This window comes from Hibiscus syriacus, unplaced genomic scaffold (assembly GCF_006381635.1).
Source record: "Hibiscus syriacus cultivar Baekdansim isolate YM2019G1 unplaced genomic scaffold, ASM638163v2 tig00110478_pilon, whole genome shotgun sequence".
Classification (NCBI taxonomy): Eukaryota; Viridiplantae; Streptophyta; class Magnoliopsida; order Malvales; family Malvaceae; genus Hibiscus; species Hibiscus syriacus.
In genome coordinates this window covers 206,563-219,480 of record NW_024062755.1, presented here as the reverse complement: position 1 = coordinate 219,480, position 12,918 = coordinate 206,563, and the positions used below count along the sequence as shown (strand labels likewise).

Here is a 12,918-nt window from a genome sequence, read left to right as displayed (position 1 = left end):
TCGTTTATGTTCGTGTTCATTTATGTTCGTGTTCGTTTATGTTTGTGTTCGTTTATGTTCGTTTATTTATTAAATGAACGAACATGAACAAGTTATATTCCTTAATAAACGAACATGAACAAAAAACATTTTGTTCGTTTATGTTCGTGTTCGTTTATGTTCGTTTATTTATTAAATGAACAAACATGAACATACCTCCATTCGTGTGCGTTCGGTTCGTTTACAGGCCTAATCCCCTGCATTTGTTCTGTTTATTTTTCTATTTTTATTATTATTATTCGTGTCGGTTTTACGAGTATTCTTAAAATAATGACAAATATTGAGCATCAAATGATTGTCCAAATATTAATATAAATTCGTTTTTACTATTTTAATATCATTTTATATAATTACGTCCATTTAAACGGTGCATGGAACTCTCAAACTTTCGAAGGAAAAAAATCAAACTTCACATATTAATCAACGGTTAAAAATGCAAAAATCCTAAAACAAAACTGAAATGACAAGTAAATAAGTTCGGCCTAAACAAAATATAACTTTAGATGGTAATTAGTTCTTAACAAATCAACAGCGAAATAGAAGTGGGGAATGAGTTCAGTAATTCAAGATCAACATTCCACATTCAGTCCTCATCTTCGGAATCAGCACCGGCAGCGCCGTTAAGGGCCTGTAATCGTTCAATCAACTTAGCTTTCCTTTCCTCATATGTCAGCTTCTTCAAGTTGAACCTGCAATAAGAAAACACGACGAAACCAATAAGCCAAAGCATAATAGAACTTCGAGCATCAATCAAGTCGGGCTGCATATGAAAACCAACCTTTTGTGCTGCTTAGGAGGAGCCTTTTCAGACTTCTTAGCAGATGGGTCAGCACGAATTGCGGCATGAACCTTCTTGTACAAGGACTCAATGTTATCTGCTTCAATTCCTCTCTTGATATACTCACTAAAGTGAGACTGGTACTTCTCTGGTTCATCTTCCATCAAAGTCTACAAAAAAACACAAATTAACACTATAAACTACGCAAAAAGAAAAGGAATGAATAACGATATCATTAAATACAGTAAAAGAAAAGTAATAATATGGATGCCTTTTTACCTTCATATATGAAGCAACGTGACCACCATAAATGTACTTGCAGTGAACCTCAGCATCAAGCTGCTTGCTATCCTTGGAGAGCCCTGCAAATCTCTTGTCACTATGAGGAATATCCAAACCAGCATCCAAAGCTCCCTGTTGAGATGAAAGCATAATTATATTAACTAGGTTTAAAACTTCAGTAAATCAACAGCCTTATCACTCTTTATCACGCCTATACCTTTAGTGCACCAAAAACACGATTGCCAGTGGTTGTTCTGATCAACCCTACATCGAGGAGAGCTCGGAAAGGCCTCCTTGTGTCGGTTGGTTCAACTGAGAAATCCTCTCCAGTAGCCTAGTAATATATAAACCTCAACAAAGAAACTATGCAGAAAATACAATATCCATTCTTTTATCAGAATATGTTAGCATGATTATATATTACCTCCACATTGCCCTGATATTCATCATCCATTTCAAGCATCTTGAGGACACGGCGTCCCAAAAGCAATCCAGTGCAATAAGATGACCAAATATAACAAAAGAAATCAAATGAGAAAAGAAACTGACTTATCTACACATATTCCAGGTAAAAAAATAACAAACCTGCAGCATAATTTGTAAGACCCACTTCAAGCCCATAACGAGGAAGCTCATGTGAGTACGCTGAAGCAAGAACTATATCACCCGTAATAGTAACAGAAACTATTTGTTGACATCCTTGCTGCTCTATTCACATGGTTAATGTTTGAAACATAAACCAACATAATTTACAAGGTAGATAATGAATCAACAAATAATCAAATCTAAAAAAAATTCAACAAAAACTTCAACATTTAAATAAGAAGACAAAAATCAAAACGCATACTTTAATTAGGTTACCCCTATCTCCACAACATAGGCATAGCCTAATATTCTAACACTCAACAAGATATGCTTAAACAACATATAACCAAGCTAGAAAACAACAGATCAATCAACAATATGTTTACTGGGCTAAAACTATAATGAGACATTGTAATAAGCAGATCTTACAAATCGAACGACAAATCGATATTTGGGAGTGTTGTACTTGTTCTTGTCTTGATTGGTAAGGCGAATCCTAGCCCTGTAGTCGGTCTTTCCCTCTACATATAATAAATTTAGTAATTCATAGCATCATCAAGTCATGCAAGGACAATAATTCAACATTCAAAAAAGTAGCATTAATAATCACAAAGGTATAAAGTATTACCTCTCCTTCTCTTGAATGGAACCTGGAAACGTTTAAAATAAGCCTTGGTTTTCTGAGCCTTGACAAAGCCCTGCAATCACCAATAAGAGCATCCATTGTTTGTTAGCACATTACAAAAGAGCTAGCAACCAAAAGCTTTCAATTTTTGAAAAGAATGACATCATGTGAAGCCAGCAGAAAAACAAGATTAACCCACTAAAGAGCAGATTAAAGAGTGGGTTTCGACTGATTGAAAAAACCCAGAGTGGAACAGTGATCATATACACAGAAAAGCCATCAGATTCCATCATCACCAAGCAGTTTAAATAACTTTCAGAAAGAAAAGTGAACTTCGCTTAAAACCATTCACCGAAAAAAAGCATTTTTTTTTCAATTGAGAAATGGCTGTTTGGTGTTACCATTGTTGAACGTTTGCTCTGAAAATGGAGGGGGAGAGAGGCTGTGTGGAGAAAAGAGGGAGTATATATAGGGCGACCGTTCAGAACTTTAAAACCCTAAATGCAGCCCGTGGTGGGTACAGCAAAAGGCTAGTGAGGTTGGTTTCGGGTTATACCAATTGGTGTTTTAAAAGTTTGGGTAAACTAGGAAAATAGTCCATCGATAATAAGATATTTTTCGATGGACTATTTGAGTATCAAATGTTATAAATTGTACATTTATGTTACCGAAAATTACAAAATAATTATCATTACTTTTTTTACACAAAAAGTTAATCTCAATCTTCCTTATCTAAAAGAAAATAATTAAATTTCAAAATCAAATATTATAATTCTCATCGGAGAAATTAAAAATATTCTAAAGTATTTTAAGGTTTAGATTTTATTCTTCAAATGATAGTAGTACCAATTACTTCTTGACAACTCTAATATGATCATATTTATAAGTAAACATTTCTCATAAAATATGAGTAGCACCAACTCCCTTTAGAACCCAAAACTCCATTTCTTCTTCCCATTACCCACGTTGCTTCTATTTTTTTAGTGGAGGTTAACATTTAAATAATATATCAATTTAATCTATGTTAACATGTTTATTTACCAAGTATTGTGTACTCTCTTATAATCTCTTATGTATTTGATCATCGTATAGTAATTTTTTCCTTTTTTATTCATTAACTTTTTCTATCAAGGATTTTTCATTTTCTTTTTCCCTTTTGTTTTGTGATCAAACATCCTTGTTATAGTTGACAAATACCAGTACGATAGTTGTGACAGATACATGGGTTGCAGATTCTGTAATATATAAAACAGCTGGAGAGATATGCCTGTTTTCTAAGAATAATAATGTTGTATCCCGGATATCTGTGCATTTGAAGATGGTGAATCCAGCAAACAACGGTGAAGAAAGAGGCTGATACTGCTATAAGACGAGATCGTGGAACTCAACCGGAACCTGAAAGTGAACAAAGGATTAACAGAAGCAATCTGCACCATTGCACCAGCCTGAACTTACAAAAGCCCCTGTTACACAAGCACGTAGAGCTTCCTTTGCATTAAGCACAAACTCCAATCGGAACAGCTCTCCTCGGTGCTACTAACATTCCAGAAATCTATAGCATTATCCTCACATAATCCGAGCATGCCCATCATAATTCACTAAATGAATTCGAGTATAACAAATTTATCCTGTGGATTTAATATGGTTCAATGATTCGTCAAATGTTCAATACATTGTACTTTGAATGTTAAAAACTAATACAGGACATTATGAGATTTAAAAGGTACTGGTATTTGGAAAAAAAATTATATTACACAAGAAGAAGATTCACTAAAAATCAAAACAAACACTAATCATCATCACTTCCATAGTCAAACAGAGATAGGAGACCGGTGCTTGTTTCTTCTTACTTCTCTTCCTTTGCCGGTTTCTTCACAATGATCATTGATGGCTTGAAAGGAGCTCGACGACTCCCCGAAACACTAGAACCTGTTCATTTATCAAATATCATAAGGAATATGTTCATAGATTATTTTAAAACAGTATACAATGTGAGAATACTACAAACACCTTTACTGTTGGAATCCTTGGGAATATCGACTTTTGTCAAAGCATCTGTGGGGTTACTCGAAGCTTCTTCAGACACCTTTCGCCTCTGCATACCATACAAACCAAAGCACAATTATCTCAGAAGTATGGTCAGGGTACAACTTAAATGCAAAATAAACACCACAAATACCAGTTCTACAAACATACTTCAATTTCAACTCATGTTTATGCACACTCTTTAATTAATTGATTTGGTAAGTTCAATAAAAAATATCTGAAATTTTAATTTACTTGTATGCATTTAAAAAATGTTTTGACTATATTCGTACATGATGTTTTTACTAACTTAAGTTGCACCATGTATTACCTTTGAGGTTTCACCATTGCCACTCGATAAATGCATTAAATCCCCATCATCGTCGAAAACATCATCTGAAATCCTTCGAACCACTTCCTTTGGCCTCTGCATTAAAATTTACACCGACGTTAGAAACATGCCACCAAGAACGAAGACGGGTGCTAAGAAAAGCAATAATCCAATAACCTGGAAAATTGATTTTATAAGGGCGTCGTCTTCTTCTTCTATATTCTTCTCCTGTTAACACATTATTACCTTGTAGTCAGAATCAGAAAAGAGAAGAAAATCTAAGCATATTAAGCAATTTGCTAATCACCTATCATGCCGATGTTTTGTTTGCATGCACACTCATGTCCCTCTCTCAACGAGTATGAGGGTATATAAACTGAACATTCGTAAAGATGCTAATGTAAGAGATCAGATTTAGGAGAGCTTGCAGTTACTAAGCATAACTCGACAAGACCATCCAAATAGAGTACAAATGAAGCACTCATGAGATTTTTCTGCAACAAAACCGCTTTATCCATTAAGAAATAAATAGAAGTATCCTTAACTTTTCTGAAGCAGTGTGCTGCAAGGCCTCCAGCATCGCATCTACGCTCACGGTTGCATGTCTGGACTGCAATATAAAATACACAGACACAATGAAAACAAAGTAAATACTTGCCTTTACTTTTATAAGAGTAATCTTGCAGGTATCTCTTGCATATTAAACAAAAGTCGGTTCAAGTGTTTACCTAACTTCATAGACTTCATTTCATCATGGAATCCCCCATTTCTTCGGATTCTCTTTTTTGTCTCTCTTTCTCTGCTTCCTAACAAAAGGAAAGATGAAAGATATCATTATACAAGCCATTACTACATATCCAACAATGTTAAAAGAACTACAGCAACATTTAGCTTGACGCGCAAAGCTCTCACCTCATCCTCAGCACGCCAAGGTTCAGAATTTCATGTTGAACCTGATTCGACAACATAATCTGAATTTTGTGGATCAGTCTTTATTATCATCTCAGCAGAGCACTTGGTGCACTTGAAATAAAACCTAAAAATTTGGATTCCCAAATATGTCTGCAGATAAGTGGAAAAAGGATAAGTGATTAAATACACTAAAACATTACGATCTCATTCACTAATTAGTTAAAAACTAATGAAAACGAGGGTTTGGAAAATGTATCAATCCAGAAATTTGTATAGGGTGTCATATCGCGATATCAATTCGGGTATACATTGGACCAGACCAGGTAATTCAATCAAAGCGAAGCCCGAGTAACATAGGCATTCAATGTCCCTACCTTAAATTAGCTACTTGAACAAACCAGCAAACACGTATGTACACTGTTTGTTTCTGTTTAAAACCAATTGGCATGATTTTGTGTTTCTACTGTTTGATTTTTCTTAATAGCGAAATTTAAAGCAGAAAAATAAAACGCAAAAGTTAACAACCAAACAGAATCTTGCAAAGCATAAAATAGCTTGTAATTGTATCTTTTTTCTGCATATTTTTTCTTGAATTCAAAACTGGAATATGCAAAACAAACCCTAATATTTTTAAACAATTAAACCGAAGCTAAAGAGTCAGAAGAAAGCTTCAACTTACCTCGCCGATAACATCTTCTTTGCGAGAATTGAACTTCGTGCCTTTGTAGATGTAGTTCCCACATGTATTACAACGTATGCTCATCGGAAGCATCATCCGAACTTTCATCTGTTGGTTCTTTGGTCGCCGGACCCTCGGAAGCTTCGACGGATCGAAGTCCGGCGGGTAATATTTGTTGAGCACTTTTCGCTCTCCCCATCTTCTAAGATCACAGACTTTGATTACGGTTTCAAATTAAGAAATTATGACGGAGAAATGCAGATGAAGAGAGCAATCGATCTTTCGATTTCAAGTTCAGGGTTTCGAGGAAGAAAAAAACCAATTGGCATGATTTTGTGTTTCTACTGTTTGATTTTTCTTAATAGCGAAATTTAAAGCAGAAAAATAAAACGCAAAAGTTAACAACCAAACAGAATCTTGCAAAGCATAAAATAGCTTGTAATTGTATCTTTTTCTGCATATTTTTTCTTGAATTCAAAACTGGAATATGCAAAACAAACCCTAATATTTTTAAACAATTAAACCGAAGCTAAAGAGTCAGAAGAAAGCTTCAACTTACCTCGCCGATAACATCTTCTTTGCGAGAATTGAACTTCGTGCCTTTGTAGATGTAGTTCCCACATGTATTACAACGTATGCTCATCGGAAGCATCATCCGAACTTTCATCTGTTGGTTCTTTGGTCGCCGGACCCTCGGAAGCTTCGACGGATCGAAGTCCGGCGGGTAATATTTGTTGAGCACTTTTCGCTCTCCCCATCTTCTAAGATCACAGACTTTGATTACGGTTTCAAATTAAGAAATTATGACGGAGAAATGCAGATGAAGAGAGCAATCGATCTTTCGATTTCAAGTTCAGGGTTTCGAGGAAGAAAAAAAGTAAGAGGCTTTGGCGATTCGAAAATAAGAGGATTTTAACCTTAGGCGTGAGTGAGTACAAATATTACTTATATAACACTTTCCTCCGCAGAATAAATAATACATATATAATGTATACTAAATAAAATCTAATAATAGTATGATTACTAAATATTAGATGGTTGATAATTTTTAAATAAATATTATTTTGTAAAATTTTAATTAATAAAATAATAATATATGAAGTACAACTTTAATTATTTTATTTTTAAAATTTAAAATTGTAAATTCATTTATTTAATTCATTCATCTAAATATCTTCGACATTAATATACGAAAAGATATTTATATTAATATATTAAAATTTATTTAATATACAGATTGTATAAAATTTCATTTATACAGTTTCTTCTATTTTAATATACTTATTTTATTTTATAGTTAAACATTAAAATATAAAAATAAATTACAAAGACCAATTTCATTTAATTTTTTATTTTAATCACTAAAATTTTAAATAGTATATAACAATTATTTATGTTGTCTTCATCAAATTAATTTTATTATATAATTATATGCCACGTTAGTGTTTATATTTTGAATTCAACTATATAGTAATTTGAAAAATCTTTAATATGTTAATATTTGTATACAAATTATTAAATTAATTTATTATATCAAATCCTAACAGCAATCACGTGACATTGAGATTGATGTGTGTGTATACATATATTAAAATTTGTGATCTGTATTGCTTTAATCCAGAATCGTTAAATGTCGCACAAACCCAAAGATTTCACCAAAAACAAGAACAAGAGGAACGATTTCAACGTTTTCCTCTTTCGACTTTTTCCAACAATTAATTGATTTTTTCCTCCTCACTTGCTGTCAGTGAAATCTGCATCGATTACATCCCCATCGGGTCCCTTGTTTGATGAATCTGAAGGTCCACTTTCAGCACCGGGCGCAGGACCGGCACCAGGTTGGTTGTAAAGTGACTGACCAAGTTGCATCACTTCTTGATTGAGTGCAGCAATGGCATCCTTCATACCTTGTGTTGAGTCCTGTGATATTGCATCCCTGAGTTCTTGCAACTTTTTCTCTACTTTCTCTTTCACCGGACCCGGGACCTTGTCTCCTAGCTCTTTCAGCTGCTTCTCCGTCTGATAGACCACAGAATCGGCTTGGTTCTTTGTGTCAATGGCGTCCCTTCTCTCCTTATCCTCTTTCGCAAACTTCTCAGCTTCCTTAACCATTCTATCAACCTGTGCATATTTCAACAAAAGAATCGAGCGAAGGTTTACTATCAGTACTTGCATCCGAATCAGATGAAAAGGGCTTCAAAGCAATTCATGGGAGAAACAATAGAAATACGTCCAAATTTAAATGTGCATACCTCATCATTCGGCAAAGTACTAGCACCAGTAATAGTGATGTCCTGCTTCTTCCCGGTTCCTTTATCAATAGCAGTGACTGAGAGGATGCCATTGGCATCAATGTCGAATTTGACTTCGACCTGTGGTACACCACGTGGTGCTGGTGGGATACCATCAAGTCGGAAGCTGCCAAGAGACTTGTTATCCCGAACAAACTCTCTTTCACCTTGGAGTACATTGATCTCAACGCTTGTCTGGCCATCGGCAGCTGTGGAAAACACCTCTGATTTTGAGGTTGGCAGTGTGGTGTTTCTCGGGATAATTTTGGTCATAACACCACCAAGAGTTTCTAGACCAAGTGACAACGGGGTCACATCCAAAAGCACAATATCACTGACATCTCCGGATAAAACACCGGCCTACAACCGATGAGAGAAAGAGAAAGACAACGGAAAACATCAAAAATAGAATCAAAACAATCACAAGATCTGTTAAGCAAGTAAACAACTCAATGCAGCATTCAACTTCAATGGAACAAATACTATAGAGACAGATGCAACTTAAGCATGAATAAACCAACCTGAACTGCAGCCCCCAAGGCAACAACTTCATCCGGATTAACAGTCACATTAGGTTCCTTGCCAGTCAACTTCCTCACAAGTTCCTGAACAGCTGGGATACGCGTTGATCCACCAACAAGAATTACCTCATCTATGTCCCTAAAGGACAATTTTGCATCTCTGAGGGAATTCTCCACCGGTGTCTTGAGCCTATAGGGATCATCAGTGATTAAGCCCAAAAATTTGGAACAACTACAAACATACCCCCCCCTCCGGTTGAAAGGATAAAAACTACCTGTCAAGAAGGTCTGAGCACAATTCTTCAAACTTGACCCTCGTAAGAGTGGTCTCAATGTGTTTAGGCCCATCTGCAGTTGCAGTTATGAAAGGTAAACTGGAACAACGAAAAATGTTGCATTAATGAACACCACCTACAAAAAGCACAAACAAAATATGTACACGAAGAAAATACGGGGAGAGAATTGCCTTATGTTTGCTTGAGTCAAAGACGATAACTCCATTTTAGCCTTCTCAGCCGTCTCGGTTAACCGTTGAAGAGCTTGTTTGTCTTTCAAAATATCAATGCCTTCATCTCTCTTGAAGCTTTCAGCAAGCCAGTCAACAATTCTCTGCGCGCAAAATACAAGAATACTTCAGCTGTCAGTATTGAAATATAAAACTAATATGAAAGAAGAATGTTCCTTAGTCGAAGTATAATTACCTTATCAAAGTCGTCACCACCCAAATGTGTGTCCCCAGATGTAGAGAGCACCTCAAACACACCATCACCAACCTCAAGCACTGTAAACATATTAACAAATAAACAATCAAACATTCGTTGGCATACTCACCTATTTTTTTATTTTATTTTTTTGAATTACCCACCTCCAACACTCATGTTTGATATGAACTCCAGAGATCAACTATAGACATATTAGACACATGCATATTCGATACTCGCCTATAAATCTTCCCCAACTAAACATTTCAAGAAAAATAAACAGTGGGAGTGAGATACGAAGTCCCTATACATGCAGATGAACAGTTTCTTGACCAGCTACAATACCTGAAACGTCGAATGTACCACCTCCAAGATCAAACACAAGGATGGTTTCATTGTTCTTCTTCTCAAACCCATATGCCAAAGAGGCAGCAGTAGGTTCATTGATAATCCGAAGAACTTCTAACCCAGCAATTCGGCCGGCATCCTTCGTTGCTGTCCGTTGGGAATCATTGAAGTAAGCAGGGACGGTAACAACAGCTTTGGTCACTTTATCATTCAAAAACTTTGAAGCATCATCTACAAGCTTTCTCAAAACCTATAATCCAAAATCAATTATAACCCATTAGCCATGCAAAGATTCTAAATTTCTTACATATAAATTCGAAATTATATAATTTTTATTCCAAAAATTCCCAAATTATCAAATTTTCAAGTCGAAGGAACTTAATGAACATAGCTATAATATACCTGAGCTGAAATTTCCTCCGCGGCAAATTGCTTACCAATGGCGGGACACTCGAGCTTAACATTCCCGTTATCATCTCTTACAACCCTGTAAGAAACCTGTTTCGATTCCTCATCCACCTCAGACATCTTCCTTCCGATAAACCTCTTCACGGAGAAGAACGTATTCTCAGGGTTAACGACGGCTTGTCGCTTCGCAATCTGCCCAACCAACCTATCCCCATTCTTGGTATAAGCCACCACAGACGGCGTCGTTCTCTGCCCTTCCGCATTCGTAACGATCGTGGGTTTCCCTCCTTCCATGGCGGCCACCGCCGAGTTAGTAGTCCCGAGATCGATACCGACTACTTTCTCGTTCACAATTCTAACCGGACCAACGTTGTACCGTCCAACTTTGCCGTTGGATTTCTGCAGCCGTAAGAAGGCGGCGCTCAACGGCGACGGCTTACCCAGCCGTTGACCGAAGAAAACGGTTCTAGGAGAATGGTGGTTGGGTTTTCGCGGAGAAGCGAAACCCATACCACCGAGAACATGGAGTTGAGCAGTGGAAGAAGCCATGGGAAAACAAATCCAAATTCCCAAGACGAAAACAGAGAGCGAAAGGGTGAAAGAGAAGGTCAAATGGAGAAGGGATTACAGGCTGAGTTGGGTTTAGGGTTAGGAAGAAGATAAGGAGAAACCGGGGGCAAGAAGGGTTTTAAGAGAAACAAAGGGAGTGGTGACGAATGACTGCGTGCGTTGGTGTAAGGGTTATGTGGTGACACGTGGACAGCTCCTTGTCGCCGTTTGGATGGCGAGAAAAAATCTTGGTCGTTGGAAAACTTGGGCTCAAAGCTCAAATACATTGGTGGTTGGAAAGAAATTAATTAATAGCATGTAATTCATAAAAATTGTGGGATTATCACATATAAAATGCAATTTTTTTTATTGTATTGAAACTTTGAGCATTGATTTCCGATGCAACGGATATCGAATTTCGAGTTGACGGATATTGAATTTTGAGTTGTTTTGGATGTAATAGGAGAGTTTTCGAGGTGCAAGATCTTCGATTCGTTTACAACTTGAAAACAAAATATAAAGTTCATAACAATCATCATAAATTTGATATTCATATACAATAATATTGTAGAATTGTAAAAATGAAATAAACAATTATTTAATTATTCATATACAATTTTTCCATTGATTTCCGATGTAACGATGATCGAATTTCGATCGTTCAAAAATGTCATACATGAGTTTCCAAAGTGTAAGAACATCGATTCTTCGGCAACTTCAACCGATTCTTACTTTGCCATGGATGAACTCTTGAAGTATCAAAATATATAGAAGAAACGGTCTCATTCCTTCTCTGTGATTACCACAAACACATCCTTCACTGACCATCTTCTTCTCTCATTTTTGGCTGGTGGGTTGATAACGGCTCTCTCGGCGTTTGTTAAACGGTAACCTATAACGATTTCTCTCCTTTGTCGAGTGTTAGGAAAATAAACCGAGTACAAGTAATTTCCCTTTAACCAGATTAGTGAGAATGCGAAATAAAAGCGGAAAAATAATACCCGAAAATTGATAACGGAGTTCAGCCAATTGTGCTTACGTCTCCGGGCTGCTGCAGATCTTTTACTAAGAGAGAAAATTTACAGGTGTTTACAAAACACTCACTACTCACAAGAAAGCTCTCTAGTATAGGAAGAAAGAAATGTTTTGGGATGATTTTGAAGCTAAATGGGTAAGGGTATTTATAGTAGAAACTTAGGGACTAATCTTTGAAAATACCCTAAAGTGCAATGACTAAAGTGAATTTACCCATTCCTATTTTCAACAAACATCTACCAAAATTTTACCAAACTTTGAAAAACATTTTTCAAAGAAACATTTACCAAACTTTGAAAAAACATTTTCCAAAGTTGGTTACCAAACTTTGAAACTTTTAACAATCTCCCATTTGAAGACTGATTTTAATATGTCTTCACACCTCGATCAATGCAGCAGCATGTCTAGTCTTGTTATTCTAGCATGCCAACTGAAGCTGAACACAACTTCAGTTTGTCCGTAGTCACCGTCTTTGTCAACATGTCTGCCGGATTTTGAGCTCCACTAATCTTTTCAAGTTTCAAAATCCCATCTTCCAGAAGAGACCGGATAAAATGATATCTCAATTGTATGTGCTTTGTCCTGGAATGAAAAGACGGATTCTTTGCTAGATGGATAGCACTTTGACTGTCGCAATACAAGATATTGTTTTCTTGTTTCTTGCCTAACTCTTCCAAGAAACTTTGGAGCCAAACCATCTCCTTGCTGGCTTCCGTAACAGCGACATATTCTGCTTCAGTTGTGGAGAGAGCAACTATCTTCTGTAGTTGAGAAACCCAACTCACTGCAGTTCCTCCTAGAGTATAGAC

At 36.3% G+C, this 12,918-nt stretch overlaps 1 protein-coding gene and 3 pseudogenes across 2 annotated transcripts; all 4 read right to left on the bottom strand.

Annotated features, from left to right (window-relative positions):
- Positions 1-545: 545 nt before the first annotated feature.
- On the bottom strand, positions 546-12,147 carry LOC120128261 (annotated as a pseudogene).
- Positions 3,967-7,014, bottom strand: LOC120128334 (annotated as a pseudogene).
- Positions 7,953-11,171, bottom strand: LOC120128260 (heat shock 70 kDa protein 6, chloroplastic). 2 transcript variants are annotated; one of them, XM_039145975.1, is made up of 8 exons: positions 10,520-11,171; positions 10,115-10,367; positions 9,770-9,849; positions 9,535-9,677; positions 9,344-9,442; positions 9,069-9,258; positions 8,509-8,907; positions 7,953-8,377 (listed from the first exon to the last, which is right to left on the bottom strand). In XM_039145975.1, the coding sequence occupies exons 1-8, from the start codon at positions 11,072-11,074 to the stop codon at positions 7,991-7,993; spliced, it is 2,106 nt and encodes a 701-aa protein (XP_039001906.1). In that variant the 5' UTR covers positions 11,075-11,171; the 3' UTR covers positions 7,953-7,990. The 2 variants fall into 2 exon arrangements, with proteins under 2 accessions (XP_039001906.1, XP_039001907.1); XM_039145976.1 differs by lacking the exon at positions 7,953-8,377 and adding an exon at positions 8,422-8,450 and having other exon boundaries at positions 8,487-8,907; positions 10,520-11,170.
- The window catches only part of LOC120128262, a 22,426-nt pseudogene continuing 21,211 nt past the window's right edge, over positions 11,704-12,918 (bottom strand).

Bases quoted from the DNA above. Each gene is read 5' to 3' on its own strand.
- LOC120128260 (XM_039145975.1), bottom strand. From the start codon at position 11,074: ATGGCTTCTTCCACTGCTCAACTCCATGTTCTCGGTGGTATGGGTTTC. The intron at 10,368-10,519 runs GTATATTATAGC...TTTGGATTATAG, and splicing joins CGGAGGAAATTTCAGCTCAG to GTTTTGAGAAAGCTTGTAGA. The intron at 8,378-8,508 runs GTATGCACATTT...AAATATGCACAG, and splicing joins GTACTTTGCCGAATGATGAG to GTTGATAGAATGGTTAAGGA.